General features: G+C 41.7%; 1 protein-coding gene across 1 annotated transcript in view; it reads right to left on the bottom strand.

The window, feature by feature from the left end:
* BMP3 (bone morphogenetic protein 3) overlaps positions 1-17932 on the bottom strand; it is a 70553-nt gene that overhangs the window by 15077 nt on the left and 37544 nt on the right. Inside the window, exon 2 of the mRNA XM_073597941.1 lies at positions 307-1205. Within this exon, the coding sequence (XP_073454042.1) occupies positions 307-1205 (899 nt within the window). The remainder of the gene's footprint in view (positions 1-306; positions 1206-17932) is intronic.

Raw genomic sequence — 17932 nt, forward strand, 5'->3', positions numbered from 1 at the left:
CAAAGGGTCAGGCTTTAATACACAGTGAGACATTAATGTTTGGATACCGTACAATAAATTCCTGCACATAAACCTTCAGTTTTTAAATCTTACTATTTTAACAACTACACTTATAGAACAGATATAAAAATATTACTTATTTACAGCTTCAGAGGGCTCCCTAATAAAACAGCTGGGCTATTTTATTAAGAAATAAAAAGACGTACAGTTCATAAAAAGGGATGCACGTTCCTGACCAGCACTGTGTGAAACTATATTTTGATATAAAAGTCTGTGTAAAAAATACTATTAAAATATTTACAGTACCTTTGGCATTGGGAACTGGCATGCACCTGAGCAATAATATGCATCAAAGGATTTGGGAGAAATAATCCATTCACTCCAGCCGATGTCTGCAAAATCTACTTTAAGATAACGCCGAGCACAGTTCCGTGGCTCATTCCACTGCTTTCTTCTAGCTTTTTTCAGGGTGTGTTCATCAAACTGTAGTGTTTGGCCTTTCTGCCGTCCACTTTTCCTTAGCTTTTTCTTTGACTTCTCCTTTTCGGCTGGCCGTACTTGAAGAGTTTTGTAAGGTTTCTTCTCCACCCATCTTTCTTCATCTTCATTGTACTGGTACTCAGCTCCTGGTAGCTCATTGTTTTGGAGCGGCAACAAAATATCAGTTGACCGTCTACTCCTGTGATCAATAAGTCCTTCCTTTCTTTGTTTTTTATGAACTATACTAGCACGTTGTCCATGTAAGTTGGAAACCACAGTGTCTGGCTCAGATATAGCGGAATCGTTGGCATAAACCAGGATATAAGGCTTATGACCTAGTAGCTGTTTCCTTCGTTTATTTGCAGTATCAACTGTCATATTGATTGCAATGAGGGGCTCTCCATGTTGTTTGGCTTCACGCAAGACTTGAGTGATATCCTTCCAATGCCAAGATGGAAGGTCTCGGTAGGTTGTAGAAATGTTTATAAGAAAATTCCCCAAAATTCTTGTTTGGTTCTCAAGAGATGTTAAACTGGACACTTTCAAATCTATGGATAGTTCAGGTTTTCTGTGTCCACGCCTGGAGCAAGATGATGAATGTTGACATCGCTGACTGATGTTTAAAATATCTCCAAGATAATAATGAAATGTAGCTGACAATATATTTTCCGAAGATGTTAGTGATGTTAAATTGAAAATATGCTGATTAATATCTTCAAAGTTCCCTGGGGGAAAAAAAACAAATAAGAAAAATATGAATTAATTTGTTTAATCAAAACCTCATTCAGTTACAATGGTTTGGTCGAACTTTACACAACATCAAAATGCAATGTGTCTATGGTATATGGCATAGCTACCACTGAACCATAAAGCTGAAAGTGTCCATGCTGGGACACAGCTAAAGGATCCCAATCACCTCAGTTATTTTGGCAAGAGATCCCTGGCCTCCCCAAAAACGTATGTATCTTTCTAATGACCATTTGGCTAACATCTTTAAAGCAGGTGGAGTTATATAATTGCTACCCAAAGTTTTCCAATACCATGATAGTTTATAAAGTTTTTATATGGGTACACATATGTCCACTAAAATTCAACAACAAAAAAAAGTGGATCAATTACAGCTGTTTCTAGTATATTGAGTATATATGCAATCAGAAAAATGTATTAAATATATGAAAGATTTATCACTACTAGCCTCTTTTTTAGCTAAATATTTAGAGGGCTGAAACAATATTCAGAGTGCAACACAATTCAGTTTTCCATTAGTTTACTTACACATGCATATATTTACTATGCGTAAAGTGAACCTGTGGCTAGGCTATGAACACAAAAGTATTTATGTATTCAGAAAGTGACACTTCCAGCAACGTAGTGAAATCCAAAAAGAAGGTTCCTGCAACAAAAGAACACTTTAGTGTTTCAACCTCTAGGGGACTGTTTAGCATTCAACACTTCTGGGAATGTCAGATGTCATTACAGTTTCATCTTCTGACCCCAAAGTCACTTAAAATGTCACTACTTTATTGCTGGCCAATAGGTTTACTTTAAATAATCTGTTAATAGCTGTCAGTTGCACCAAATGTCTACTCTGCACTCACGTTCCTGGAAATCTTTCCTTCCCCTAACCAATAGTTCCCTTTACCCCCCGGAAAGTTTGTCCTGATTGCCACATGTCCCTTGGATGTCTATCACCATAGCATACACAAGTTTCCTAGTTTACTCACCCACTGTTCCTCTCTTCAGAAAAACAATGGATCCCATGCACTCCAAAACTAAAGAAGACCTTTTACATTTAGATACACCTTAAAGTGTAACTTCACCTAAAAGGGGACGTTCCACTTTTCCACAGAGTGTATGTTCAGATACTGGAGTTTATTCAAACCACCCTATCTGAAAAAAAAACTACATATTCAATAATGCTTGTTTGTAAACGTTTGTCCACCGTAAGAACGAATGATAAGTTCAATAATCATAGATTTTGCTTGTTTGTGTTTCAAGCTCATACACGCATATACATTAGTAAATTAGGTCCTATCATAGAGGTGATAGGCCTTCAGAATGCAGTAAGAAGAGGTAGAATTGCATATAAGAAAACCACTGAAAGTATGCTGGAGTGCAACTACTAAGAAGAAATCATGGTAGGCAACAGCTTTACTGAATAAAAGAGAATTACCATTTACAATCATATCTATTCACTCTGAACTGCTTAGGTTCTTCCTATTTCTGGTTCAACAGTCTATTCTCGACCATCTGCTGGTGATTAGTTGTCATATTGTAGCACTAGTCTGTACTGCTGATACCTTTAGGCTACTTTCACACTGCGGCGGGCGTGCGCCGGCGGTAAAGCGGCGCTATATGTATTTGTTTTAACCCCCGCTAGCGGCCAAAAAAGGGCTAAAACCGCCCGCAAAGCGCCACTACAGCGGCGCTTTGCCGGCGGGTTTGCAGCGCTGCCCCATTGTTTTCAATGGGAATGGGCGCTTTAGGAGCGGTTAATACACCGCTCCTATAGCGCTGCAAAGATGCAGCTTGCAGGACTTTTTTGACCGTCCTGCAAGCGCACCGCTCCAGTGTGTAAGCCCTCGGGCTTTCACATTGGAGTGAATTGAGCGGCTCTTTCAGGGCGCTTTGCAGGCACTATTTTTAGCGATATACCGCCTGCAAAGTGCCTCAGTGTGAAAGTAGCCTTGGACCTGTCAGACTGCCGCTCTCCCCTATGGGGGATCGGGTGATGACGGTCCGTAGAGTCCGTCGTCACCCGATCCGAAAATGGATGGAAAAGTAGGTTTTTCCTCTGTTACACTTTTTCGGATCGGATCAGATCGGGTCGGATGTCAGCGGACATGTCACCACTGACATCCGACGCTCCATAGATGTCTATAGAGGGTCCGTTCAGGTCCGCCTAAAAAACTGACAGGCGGACCTGAACGGACAGTCCGTGTGAAAGAGGCCTTAGAGAGGTGTATGCAATGCTATATCCCTGTGCAACATGGAATCAGTAATGCATATGTTCTATTTCACATATCCACTAATTTTCAATTTAAAAAAGCTGTACAAATATTTAGCAATTACATACACTTTAACAACTGCCATTTTTTTGTATTTTATGAAATAAGAGTTTTTACATTTTTTATAATTTGTTGCATTGTGATGCTGCTGATCTCATGCAGCATCTTTGCAGGCACGTAGGGAGTTATTTACTAATACTGAAGCTGAGTGCAAAATCGGGTGCAGCTCTGCATAGTAAACAATCAGCTTTCGGACTCTATTGCTAAAGCTTAAGTGAACAAGCTGTCTGAATGCAATTATTCCACAATGGTTGCATGGCAATTCGCAAGCCTAGCACACACTATGGTTTGAACGAAAAAAAAACTGACAGCTTTGGTCGGAGCCGCTGTACTAACAATCTAACCTTAGTACAGCGATCTCCCCCGCTGAGCTGTTGTGTTCTGATAGGGGGGGCGCCCCCCCGCCATAACTCTCCGGCTATTGACTGAGAGCGCTCATCGGGAGTTTTCCAGCATGTACGTCCGACAGAAGCCGGCCTGAATGGCTATACACACACAGGCCGAATGTTGACCATTTTTCATTGAACCAGCTGATGTCGCCTGACATTCAGCCTCTGTGTACTAGGCTTAAGAGTGATACTAGTGAACCCTGCCTGAGTAACGAACATCGAGTGCTTATAAATTACTCAATGCTCGTTACATAGGCAGAGTTCACTATTATCACACAAGTGAATATGACAGGGTGACAATGAAGCAGTACATTTAGGGGACAGGTACAAGCATTATCACCCTATAACAGGAAATGGCTGAACAAGCGTCATCATAAAAAATAGGTTAAAAATGAATTTTGAAATGACAATAACAGGTTAAATATGATAAAATGAGGTTTTAATGATTGAGTTCACATCCACTTTAACATGAGAATAAAGATCTTTATTTAGCCATGTGACTGTAAATTTTACATTTCATTGAACTGAAAATAACTGTCGCTTTTTTGAAAAACGTGTGTTACCTTTATGAACTGAGGCTATTGACAGACTGAGATACTATTAAAATGCTTACTAAACATATAATAGGATTTAAAGGGATCTTTTATATCTACCTAAGGTTACACTTCAAATACAAATTTTTTTTGCAAATCCTTGCACGTTATTAGTAAATTTACCAACATAACCTTTATAATTTCTATCCAATGTATTTTACTTGAAGCAATTGCTCAGAAAGCCACCACATTAGATATTTTCCCTAACTGTAAAAGTCCATGGATACAATTCCAATACAAAGAGAAAACATACTTCTTTTTATCCATTTTGCTAAGCTCCCTTCATGGGCTGTAACTGCGCCCACACTGGCGAAACTGGCAGAGACACGGACTCTCACGCTAAGCAGCACTGGAGAGCCATAAAATGGGGCTTTGTGGAAAATATAAGTAAAGTACAGCATGCGCTTAGTCTGGACTGGAAGCGGACCAAAGTATATGAGAACCAGGCTTACTGTTTTATTCAGAAACACCATGTGCCCAGGCTTTTATAATCTAATTATACATAGGTTTTATTTGGGTGTTCATCCTCTAGACAAGTTGAAAAATGAGCTATCATAAATTTTTAACTGAAACTAATTAGTAAGAGAAAATTAAATTAGATAGTAATCCTTTTGATATAGTAAGGGAGATTTGTGAAAGAGTCTTTAAAGTGAAATTGTTTGCTAAGTAATGGTCAGCTGTAAAAGCATTCTACACCAAATATCAGAAAAGACTTTTACATCATCAGTACACTAGAGCCAAGTTGGATCTCCCAAAATCAGTTGGCAATTTCTGTCAAGGGTACATGGAAATGGTATACTGTAAGAGATGTCAACATTTTGGTAACAGTTTAGAGGAAATATTCTAATAAGCATTATAAATGAATAACTTGAAGGAGAAGTATAGCCAAAGCTATTTTGGCTATACTACTCTTATGGATCACAGTGCAGTTCGTTCTGCACTCCTGTGATCCGTTTTCAGTCAACAACGGGCTAAAGCCCACTGTTGACTGATGTCACAGAGCCAGTGCAGGCTCTGAAAAGGTCCTGGCCATATGGTCGGGATGCTACCAGAAGCCTGAACCAACAGCTGGCTCAGCCTCTCCACTATCCACTGAGAGAGTGAGCCAGCCCCCTCCTGCCCCCTCCATAGCCCAGCACTACAGTGAGCACTGGAGGAGCAGAGCAGAGAGCTGGAGACTGACAGTCACAGCTCTCTGCTCACAGAATGCTGAGCGATCAGCGGTCTTTGATCGGTCCGTTCTCAGTGCAGAGATGGCGGGGGACAGACGCAGCATTGGATTGATGTTCCATTCATCTAAGTGAGTATAAATGTTTTCTCCTCTCTTAAAGTCTGCATGATCTGTATTCAACAGACCAAATTTTAAGTTGACCTCCAGGATAAGCAAATATTGTCTAAATATAAAAGCCATGTTATCTGAATCTTGGTGTATTTTGTGTATTTCTTCCAGATTTGTGCAGTAATCCAGTGTGAACATTTGCCTTTGTGCATGAGCTTCCTGTATTAAGACCAGTCACTGTTGCTCTCTCTACTTTGCAGGGTGACTGGTCTTGTATCCACCCCCTTAAGGTAGTTGTCTGTAGGCAGCCTGTAGTGGGTGGGTCTGTTGAGTTCCACCCTCAGCTCTTTTCTATGCACAGGTTATGCACAGTACATTGATGATGTCACCACTACTTTTACAATGTTTGCAAAAGCTTTAGGTACACACAAAGTGGATTTCTATTCTTTTTGGCTATTATAGAATATATCTGAATAAAAATGTTTGTGCCTTTAGTTCAGACCAAGTAAAAACCCAGGGGTTAATTTACTAAAGGCAAATAGACTGTGCACTTTGCAAGTGCAGATGCACTCTGCAAAGGGTGATTCCTCCAGGGCTTAGTAATCTATACTGTAAGTGTAACACTTCCAGTTATTTATTACCTTACAGAGAGATCACAGTTCTTCCCTTGGCAATGCCTTATTCTGTCTTTTTCTCCAGAGGGATGAAGCCGTCTATATTCAGGCATTATCCAAGGTCAGCATTTGATTCCTGGACTTAGATGTTGGCTTAGGGATATGTCTGTGAAGCTTCTCATCTATCCAGGTTACGGTATATCAATCAGTAGTTAGTCACATTCAAACTGACTTGTGCTGTAATGTTGAAGACCTTTTGTACATTATCCAAGCCATTTTTGTAGTTCTAATGAGTGTCAAGAACATAATCCAGCTTTTACAGACATACAGTGCTATTACAGTGACCTTAAACCAATCATCACGGAATTTGTCATAATTGGTGTTGGATGGGATGGTGTAAAAGCTGTGGAAGCAACCTGTTCTAATCCCATCCATTAGTGCCATTACAGGTGTTGACCATTCGATTGATATGGATGAAGGTGTAAATTGTTGTGAAATCGCTGATTCAGGGATGACACGATTAATCACTAGCCGACCAGTCACCGCAGTTATACTGCGGCAGGTTGGCTCGGCTGGGCAAATCGCCTGTAGCTGTACGTCGCTCCTTTAAGATGACACAGCAGGCGCCCTGCGTCCCCAGTGCCAATGCACTGACTGCCGGGCACCCGAAATCACTCATGACAGAGCGAGAAATGGGATCTGTGTGTGTAAACACACAAATCCCGTTTCTCTCAGGGGAGAGGAAAGAGATTGTGTGTTCATACTAAGTATAAACACCAATCTCTCTCCTCCCCTAGTCAGTCCCATCCCCCCTACAGTTAGAACACACCCAGGGAACACATTTAACCCCTTGATCGCCCCCTAGTGATAACCCCTTCCCTGCCAGTGTCATTTATACAGTAATCAATGGCTATTTTAGCTCTGATCGCTGCATAAATGTCACTGGTCCCAAAATAGTGTCAAAAGTGTCCGATCTGTCCGCCACAATGTCGCCGTCCTGATAAAAATCACAGATCGCCACCATTACCAGTAAAAAAAAAAAGTAATAAAAATGCCATAAATCTATCCCCTATTTTGTAGACGCTATAACTTTAGCGCAAACCAATCTATATACGCTTATTGTGATTTTTTTTACCAAAAAATATGTGGAAGAATACATATCGGCCTAAACTGAGGGAAAAAAATATTTGTTTTTAAAATTGGGATATTTATTATAGCAAAAACTACAAAATATTGTGTTTTTTGCAAAATTGTCACTCTTTTTTTTGTTTATAGCGCAAAAAATAAAAACCGCACAGAGGTGATCAAAAGAAAAAGCTCTATTTGTGGGGAAAAAAGGACATAAATTTTGTTTGGGTACAATGTCCCATGACCATGCAATTGTCAGTTAAAGCGACACAGTGCCATATCGCAAAATATGGCCTGGTCAGGAAGGGTCAAATCCTTCCGGGGCTGAAGTAGTTAAGTGAATTCTGGAGATTGTGTAGTTCTTGGCTTTGCCCACAAATGTTTGACAAATATCAGCCCTATTCTGCCCCTCTCCTTGTAACTTATAAAGTTACATTGTTGCAGTCTGATCACTGGGGAAGAGAAGACTGAGGAAATGCTTCCCCCTGCCTCATTGAAAATGTCATCTTAGCCTAGGCAAAGCCACTAGCATGGAGCTTGTGGAGTGCGTTTAAAAAATAAAAGGTGGGGCTTTATTAATGATACTTTTGTTGCATATTGTGTGACATGTCAGGAATTTATATATAAAAAAATTGCTTAAAGGCCTACCTTAAAGGCAGACTCCAGCCAAATTTTTTTTGTGCAGCCTTTGCTGTTACGGGACAGTCAATTCCAATGGATAATCTTCAAATTTTCATATTTGATATGCTAGCTATTAGTTAAGTTATTGAATAGTAGGTGTAACCAATTGTAAAAGTCATATAAAAAAAGGCATCAAGGCACACACTACACTAATAATAAATATGTACCCACTGATAGTGGACTGTGCTTTCTTTTTAGCACTTTGGGTGCTACGTTTTAAAGCATCCTGTGCAGCTGATACTGGAGCGAGTGCATGTAGACAGGAAGTTGCTGCAAAGAGGCTAGATGAAAACAGCAGCACTGAGATATATAAATAATGACAAAAGATGAAAAGAGATTTAATCTCCACATATGGAAAGGAGATTAGTAATGAAATATTAATCCCTGTTAGAAAAATTGGACCACACTTTTTTACCTTCCTCTTCAAAACAAGGGCCACATTGAATAATCACACACAAAAACGATCAGCTTTATAAATGAATGAATCACATTTATTTAAGCAGCATTATGTGATTTAGAACGGAGGTCAGCAACCTGTAGATCGCGATCTACCAGTAGATCGCGGACAGGTGACTGGTAATCGCGGTCTGGGCTTGCTGACCCACCATCCTAGAGCATGAAACAGAGTGCAATGCAGAGGGACTACTTGTAAAGTTGGAGCTGTAGTAGGGAGTAGGTTGCCTCCTTTGTATTGCTGTCTCCTGTCTCATGCAGAGTGATACCAACTGCACTCCATCTCTTATCCCGACTAGCGGTCTCCAGAGTAGTGCCCACAGCAGAAAGAAGAGATCTTCAGGTCAGTGTGAATCAATACATTGGACATAATAGTATACGGCTGCTTTCACACTGATGTGCTGCTGTTTACCCACACCACGGGTGCAGGGCAGTGTACCTGCGTGTTTGCTGTGCATAGCCAAAGACTTCTATTATATCCTGCGGGTTTGGTGAACCACCTGATTTAAACACATGATTACCATGCAATGCATCCGATTGTGACATGGCAGTACAGCAATTGGAGGTTTAAATCAGGTGTGAGGAGGTGACACTGTGCCCGGTGATCTTTAACTTCACCAATGTTGTTCAGGTAGATCGCAACCTCAGTAAAGGGGTTGTAAAGGATCTGTTTAAAAAAAAACAAAACAAACAAACATGTCATACTTACCTCCGCTGTGCAGTTGGATATGCACAGAGTGGCCCTGATCCTCCTCTTCTGGGGTCCCTCCGCAGTGCTCCTGGCTCCTTCTCTTCTCGAGTGTCTTGCTGGAGAAGAGCTCTCCGATGGGACAACCAAGTGGGCGCGCACCCGTGTCCTGCTGCTGCGTCCATAGATACAGACAGCAGGAAACGGCTCCGCTCCCGGCACCCGCATCATTGGATTTGATTGACACCAGCGGGAGCCAATGGCTGCGCTGCTTTCAATCTATCCAATCAGGACATGAGACACCGGCCGAAGCTGGTGTGCTCGTTCCCATTGTGGGAATTACGGGGCTCAGATAAGTATAAGGGGGGCTCGGGGGCGCTGCTGCAGCACAGGAGGTTTTTCACCTTAATGCATTGAATGCATTAAGATGAAAAAAAAAAAAACGTCAAGGATTTACAACCTCTTTAAGGTTGCCTACCCCTGATTTAGAACAACAGAAAAAATCCTTTAGTAAAACAAAGCAAAGAAACTCCAAATAATCTTGAGTCCATCAGAGTTCCCTCTTATATCAGATTCCCCATCAGAGCCCCCTTACATGACAGTCTCTACAAGAATCCATTCTTACATCAGAGTTCAAGTGGGCCATATTTGGCCCGCAGGCTGCAGTTTGGAGATGCCTGCTTTAGATCAACTGCAGGTTTAGGGTTCTGAGGATGCATGTTTTTAATCCTTTTATTTTCTCCTTTGAGATGAACTTTTTTAACAGAACTATGTAACTATATGATAACAAACCGATGCAAATTGCTTATGATATGTGTTAATATTTATGAATAATTGTTCAATATGTATCAAGGTCAAAAAAACTGAATACAGTAAAGAAGAAAGACTTTTAATAAAATATACTATAGACTGAAATTTAACTCTAACTGTATATTTTGCTTCAACCTTCCAAATAATCCTGAAGTTATAGAAAGAAAGAAAGAAAGAAAGAAAGAAAGAAAGAAAGAAAGAAAGAAAGAAAGAAAGAAAGAAAGAAAGAAAGAAAGAAAGAAAGAAAGAAAGTATATTCCATGTTTATAATATAAGGTAAACATTTTTTCATGCATATCATTTTAAAGCATCTATTATGTTATAAAAATAAGAATATATTGGTAAACATTACAGTTACAAAAGCAATTTACAGTGACTCGTTGGTCAATAATTAAATTACGCAAATAAGACTTCAAAATGTAGCAAAAATATAATAGTAGCCAGTAGGTGGCGCTGTATTCTAAAGCACTGCAGAGAAACATAAAAATCATTACATTAGATTATAGGATTAACCAGCGTTACACCAGTCAAACCTTCTTATCATCTGAAAGTAGGACGCGAAGCAGCTATAAGAATTCACCAAGTTTTTGATGCATGGAACGATTTCAAAGACCAGTTTGACCATAAATATATTCGAGTTATTAGTCCAAGCTGAATGACGAACAACTTCTGCAGAAATGTTCTAGTATGTCAGGAAATTAGCGTGATCAAGTGTAAGACTGCTACAAAAACTTGTGGAACTGAGATCGGAATTCATTGCCAGTATAGAATATGCCTGTCTATGTTCATCGTTAGTTCCAGCTCCACAGGAATGCCAGAAGCGCAGGAGCCTGTTATTAAAACTGTCATTGTCATTGCTTAGTAATTGCTTTACTTTGCAAAAAAATACCTAAACACATGCAAGGAAAAAAAAAAACAGCATTTTTGTTTGCACATCATTGGATGATGGCAGTCAACAGAGCTTCACCTCATTTACTAAACTTTGGGGCAACTGCAGTTGTAGGTTGCCTTTAGTAAATCAACCCCACTGTGTTGTGTATTACCTTGTGTATTTTTTAAAATTTGTCCAACCAATTTATGTAAGACAGCTGGCAATTTTCATGTCACTCACATAGTATGCCACTGATTCCTAAACCATATTATTAATTGCCACACGTGAAATCTTTTAGTGTTTGTGGTTAATTATGCCTTTTTTTTTTTTTTTTCTTCACATTACAGCAACAAATACTTAATACTTAAATACACATGTTCGTATGACCATCTTTTCAAACAAAATCGTTATGCAGATTATGCATGTATGGATAGTTGCCATTCAAGGTCTGTATGCAAAGCAACAGGTTCACTTTCCTGCTGGCCCACCAGCTTCTCCTTCCCTCTCCCACAGCTTTATTAGGAGGCTGCGAGAAACCAGAGCACGCCCTATGTAAAGTCCCTTCCCCATGTGACAGTGTTAGCTGAGAACTGTGTACTTTACCCCCAATATGGTGGCTGGATGAGTAGCCAATCGAAAAACATTAGCCCTGCCACATTGGTAGATTTGGAGTCAATTATTTATTTATCACTCTAAATTTTATCCTAGTTTTTGAAAATCATTGTATGCAGGACTTTTTTTTCTCTCAGAGAATGGGTGCAGGTATTCCCCACTTCAGATTCCCCCATTTGTCCTTGCCCCTACCACCTCTGAGCACGTCCCTTGGTTCCACCTTCTACCCACCTCCCAGTACAGGCAGTCCCCAGTTTACAAAAAAGATAGGGTCTCTTGGTTTGTTCTTAAGTTGAATCTGTTTGTAAGTTGGAACAGCTACATTTGTTAAGTGTAACTCCAGCCAAAAAAAATAATTTTTACATATTTTTGGATAGCATAGGGAAGGGTTAACATCACTGTCATGTTAGTTTTGCTGTCTGTGCCCCTGTTCAGAAGATTTCACCTCACTTTCTGGCCCTGTGACAATTGGATTTAAAACATTTTGGGTTGTTGGGGAAACAAGGATTGGTGATAAAGCATCAGTGGAGACACCTTTTTCTCATGATAACTGTTATGCCGCATACACACGATTGGACATTCCGACCATGTAATACTGGGATTTTTTTCCGATGGATGTTGGCTCAAGCTTGTCTTGCATACACACAGTCGCACAAACGTTGCCATTAATTCCGAGCGCCAAGAATGCGGTGACGAACAACACGTACGACGACACGAAAAAAATAAAGTTCAATAGCCAGTGCGGCTCTTCTGCTTGATTCCGAGCATGTGTGGAATTTTGTGCGTCTGAATTTCCAACAATGGATTTTGTTGTCGGAAACTTTGAGAACCAGGTCTTAAATTTTGGTTGTCGGAAATTCTGACAAAAAATGTCTGATGGAGCCTACACACGGTCGGAATTTCCGACAACAAGCTTCCATCGAACATTTGTTGTCGGAAAATCCAATCGCGTGTACATAGCATTACAGGAGTGAATTTCCCTTCCTAGGGGTAGATTTCCTCTAACTTCCCTCCCTGTTGTCTCTCTCTGTTCATAAGTATTCATTCATAACCCGGATGTTCGTAACTCGGGGACTGCCTGTACTGCCCCCTTTAGAGAAAATTGAATCAAGTAAGATTTTGTAGTGCTAACTAATTTGTATGGAATGTGTTAATTGTAACAAGGAAATCAATAAACTAGATACCCCACAGCCAGCAACAATAGTATCCCCAGCAACATTAAACCTCCTGCGACAAAATACCCCCAGCAACAATAGATCCACCTTGGAAACAATAGATCCCCATCAGCAACAATAGATCTCCCTGCAGCCAGCATTAATAGACCCTTCAGCCGCCAGACCCTCCCAGGAACAATAGACCCCTCCCTGAACAATAAATCTCCCCCCGTGACAATAGATACACCAGCAACTAGCATCAATAGACCTCCCAGCACACCTCTGGACCCCTTGCCATTACATACATTCAGTGCAATAGGTTCATGGAACTGCGTACTTCCACGTTTTAGCTGAAAAAAAGCCCTGTTCCTATGTATAGTCAGTTGTATTCTGCAAACTGAGCCAAAACTGCAAGTAAACCAAACAAGCAAAGCCTGTAAAACTGGTTGTTTAGGGGTCAATGCCACACTGATATCCATTATGCTCAAGTGTAGGAACACACAATGATTTCCTTTCCTGCTAACCAGCTTTGAGAACAAACCATCAGGTTTGCCTACAGGAAAATGACCAATCCCATCTATGTTTGTATGGTGCAGTTAAACATCACTCAAGTTGAAATGGAAAGTTGCTGCAGGTTTTGGTTGTATAGTCACAAAGAGGACAAAAAGATCTAAACTTAGCCCAAACCAAATCAGTGACCACAAATGAAGAGGAGTTTACGTACACTGGGGTTTATTATTGCTTCCAATGGCTTCAATGATGTGGTAATCGAGTATTTTCCTCCCAAACTACAAGCCATACACTCTAAAGTGACACCCAATTTATAGGCCATGGCTCCAGCATTTTTCTTCTTGATCCCTTTGAGGGATTTATTGATTGTTACTGAAAAATAATAATAAAGATTAGCCAAAGATGACAGATATGCTAGGTACATTGCTTGCATTAGATTAGTAATATTTAACCACTTCAGCCCCGGAAGAATTTACCCCCTTCCTGACCAGAGCACTTTTTGCGATTCGGCACTGCATCACTTTAACTGATAACTGCGCGGTCGTGCGACGTGGCTCCCAAACAAAATTGACATCCTTTTTTTCCCACAAATAGAGCTTTCTTTTGGTGGTATTTCATCACCTCTGCAGTTTTTATTTTTTGCTATAATAAATATCCCAAAAAAATAATTAAAAAAATTTTTTTTTTCCTCAGTTTAGGCCGATACATATTCTTCTACATATTTTTGGTAAAAAAAAATCGCAATAAGCAATTATTGATTGGTTTGCGCAAAAGTTATAGCGTCGAACTCAAATGGGACTTACAGGTACGCCCATTTGCCCAGCTGTGCCATTCTACCAACGTACATCGGCGTGCGCCGGTCGGGAAGTAGTTAAAGTATAACTATAGGCAAAACATGTTTTTTTTCATTTTGGATAGAGTAAGAGAGGGTTATAACCCCTGTCAGATTTGTTTTCACCATCTTGCCCAATTGGGGAGATTTCCCTTAATTTCCTGTCTCATAGACAAACAGGAAGTAAAAGGAAATCTCTGGAAATCAAGGGAATTCCTTGGGGACCCCCATGTCACAAGAACTATTACTTTTCTGGGGACAACCCAAAATTTGGGTAATTTTTTTTACTTTCAATGATAATGGTAAATATGACAAATAAAGTGGGTGGTTCTTCTTAAAATGTTACTAAATCCAGGATCCTGCATTCACTATATCTTGTCTCCCACAGTACACAGAACATGGAAATGCAATCAGTTTAGTAAATATAAACTGCAAAATACTTTCCTGTCGCATCATGGCAGCATACACCTATGGGTTGTGGCTCCGCCCCCGCAACCTGATAGGACCGCGTAGCTATTAAAGTCTGAGAGAGCCCCTGCCCCAGCATTCTCCTTTTTTTCCTCACCTGTCAAGGACCGAAAACATGCATCCCTTACCTAAAACATTTGCCCCAGCCAGGTTCTAGCCTCTCCTGGGTGGAAGTCCTATCCTGTACAGCCTCTAAATGAGCTCAATGGAAGGAACCCCACTCTGATGGTCTCAGGGGTATGTTACAATACATTACAAACCTTAAACAGGTTTATGGATCGCAGCGGTCTCCAGCTCCTTTCTGTGCACCTGTGGGTAACTCCCCTCCTGTCTGTCTCCATAGCTCCAGCTTGTCAGGACATCCCACTTTCCAGCTTCCAAAATGGCGTCGGAGGCCTCAGAGCGCATCTGAGCATGCTCGAGCGTGACGTCATCACCCCGAGACGGCGGCAAGTTTAAAAATGCTGTAATGTCAGCATTTTCTTGTCTCTTCTCTCCTGAGCCTGTAAGGGGGAATTTTGACCAGATTTCTTTTGCTACTCTACCCAGCTGTTCTACCCTGTCTCTCTCTTGCTATTTCCACGCCCAGGTAAGATCTATGATGGTTTTTTCTTTGCTTGTTTACTATCTGCTATCCCATGCATGCTAAGCCACCTATATAATTATAGGTTGATTCATCACCTTTCATGGAGACCGTTGCCCAGGTAGACCATCGCCAGCCTACTAGGTAAGAGGGGATGATGGGTAAGTATGAAGAGAAGGAAAAAGAGAGCCCTCACTAATGCTGTTTAAATTGAACAGCCCCACCAGGTCTTCCAGATCGTCACATTCAAGACGAGGGGAGCCTTCAAGAAGGAGCCGCTCAAGCCACAGGCAGAGTCGCTCAGAGCGCGGCAGAAGTCGCTCAAGTCGCAGAAGCCGCTCAAGTCGCAGGAGGAGCAGATCAAGTCGCAGGAGAAGCCGATCAAGATCAAGGCATAGTCGCTCCCACCACAAAAAATCCCCTGCGCGCAGGAAATCTCCTGTCACCCAGCCTTCCCGTCCACCCGGGAACTCCTGCTGGATTTGCGGTGCTACAGCACTTCCAGACAAACTGGCCTGTCGCACATGCTTCATTGAGGCAACTAAGGACAGAGAAACAGAGGCAAGAGAACCAATTGATCCATCACCACAAGTCGCAGAGCCAGAAGCCAGCAGACCTATACAAAGTACCTCATCCACTGCCCCATCATCATCAAAGACGTCAGACCCTCTCTCTGACACTGATGATCTAGAGGCATCCACCGGCTTCGACTTCTCATTGATCGACCCATTCGTGAAGTCAGTAAAAGAGGCGATCGACTGGGTGGAAGAAAAAGAAACTCCTCAAAAAGTGAGGAAATACTTTCCAAATCTTAAAAAAGACCCAGAGAACTTCCCGTTCATTGAGGAACTTGAGGATCTAATTAAGGATGAGTGGCAAAAGCCAGAGAAAAAAACTGGCCTCAGCAACAGATTATCAAAACTCTATCCACTTAAAGAGCCTAACGTCAACCCACTAATATCTCCTCCAGTGGTCGACTCCTCCCTAATGCGCCTCGCCAGGCACGTAACACTTCCAATAGAGGATGCAGTCACATTCAAAGACGTCCTGGATAGAAAGATCGATCTGGATCTTAAGAGAACCTACCTCTCGGCAGGTGGCGCTTGCAGGCCAGCAATAGCATTGGCTGCCGTCGGTAAGGCTATCTCAAGCTGGTCCACGATGGCCGAGAAGCTAGTATCGGAAGGAATAGAGCAGGAGAAAGTTATCTCAGCACTCCAAGAACTTAGTCTTGCAGGCGACTTTGTCGCAGAAGCCTCTGTGGATATAATTAAAACCACTTCAAGAGCAATGTTAAGCTCAGTAATGGCCAGAAGGGCGCTCTGGTTAAAACCCTGGTCGGCAGATCCCTCCTCAAAATCCAGTTGGTGCAAAATACCCTTTGATGGCGTAAACCTTTTTGGAGAAAAACTGGACGTGGCTATTTCTAAAGTCACGGGGGGAAAATCGGGACTCATCCCTTCAGATAGGAGGCCAAGGCAGCAGAGACCACCGGTTTCTAGAAGAAATCTGCCAGATAAATACAGAGAGGCAAGATCCTACAGGCCCGGAAAAGAGTATAGGAGGAACTGGAAGAATCCCCAGTCATCATTCCTCAAGCTCCAAAAGTCTAAGACCCCTGCGTCAGGGGAACAAAAGTCTTTTTGAAGGTGCGTCCGCCCAACCAGCTTTAGTGGGGGCCAGACTCATGAGTTTCAAGCAGGTCTGGGCGGATACAATAAAGGACCCATGGACGATAGACACTGTCCAGTTCGGCCACAAATGGAAATTCAAGACACGGGCTCCAAGAGACCAATTCTCTGTAACCAGACTACCTGCATCTCGGGAAAAAAGGATGCTACTGACAAAGTACGTCCAAGACCTGTTACAAAAGGAAGCCATAGTGGAAGTTCCAATATCCCAAAGGTCAACGGGATTCTACTCCCCGTTGTTTCTAGTGAAGAAGAAATCGGGGGATCTACGCCCTGTCTTAGATCTAAAGAATCTCAATCGCTCAATCTTAGTCGAGACATTCAAAATGGAGAGCCTCCAGTCAATTCTTCGGGCCATGAATATCGGGGATTGGATGCTTTCCGTCGATTTACAAGACGCCTATCTGCACGTCCCCATTCACATCTCATTCCAAAAATTTCTCCGCTTTGCGGTAGGTCTACATCATTTTCAATTCCGAAGCCTCCCGTTCGGGATCTCCACCGCTCCAAGGACATTCACAAAAATCTTACTGCCAGTAATAGCCTTACTAAGAGAACAAGGATTGAGGGTCCATCATTACCTGGACGACATCCTTTTGCTAGCAGACAATCAGGATTCCCTTCTACTGCATCGATCCATTCTGATTACCACCCTACAAAACTTCGGCTGGATCATAAACTGGGGGAAAAGCAATCTGCAGCCCACTCAGAGAATGATATTCCTGGGGGCGGAACTAGACACCCGTCTCAATACGGTGGAACTTCCGCAGGAAAAAATTCCCAGCCTCATTCAGAAGGCAAGAAAGTTATTAGCCTCTACCACACTACCAGCCCGGGAGTACCTCAGCATACTGGGGTCATTCTCAGCAACCATCCCAATGGTACAATGGGCCCAATGGAACACCAGACCTCTGCAAGCATCATTGTTAAAACAATGGAACGGGGTATCATTGTCTCAGCCGATCATAGTCCAGAAAGAAATAAAACAATCACTCTGGTGGTGGACCAGATTGAACAATCTGAAGAGA

Source organism: Aquarana catesbeiana, linkage group LG01 (assembly GCF_042186555.1).
Source record: "Aquarana catesbeiana isolate 2022-GZ linkage group LG01, ASM4218655v1, whole genome shotgun sequence".
Taxonomy (NCBI): domain Eukaryota; kingdom Metazoa; phylum Chordata; class Amphibia; order Anura; family Ranidae; genus Aquarana; species Aquarana catesbeiana.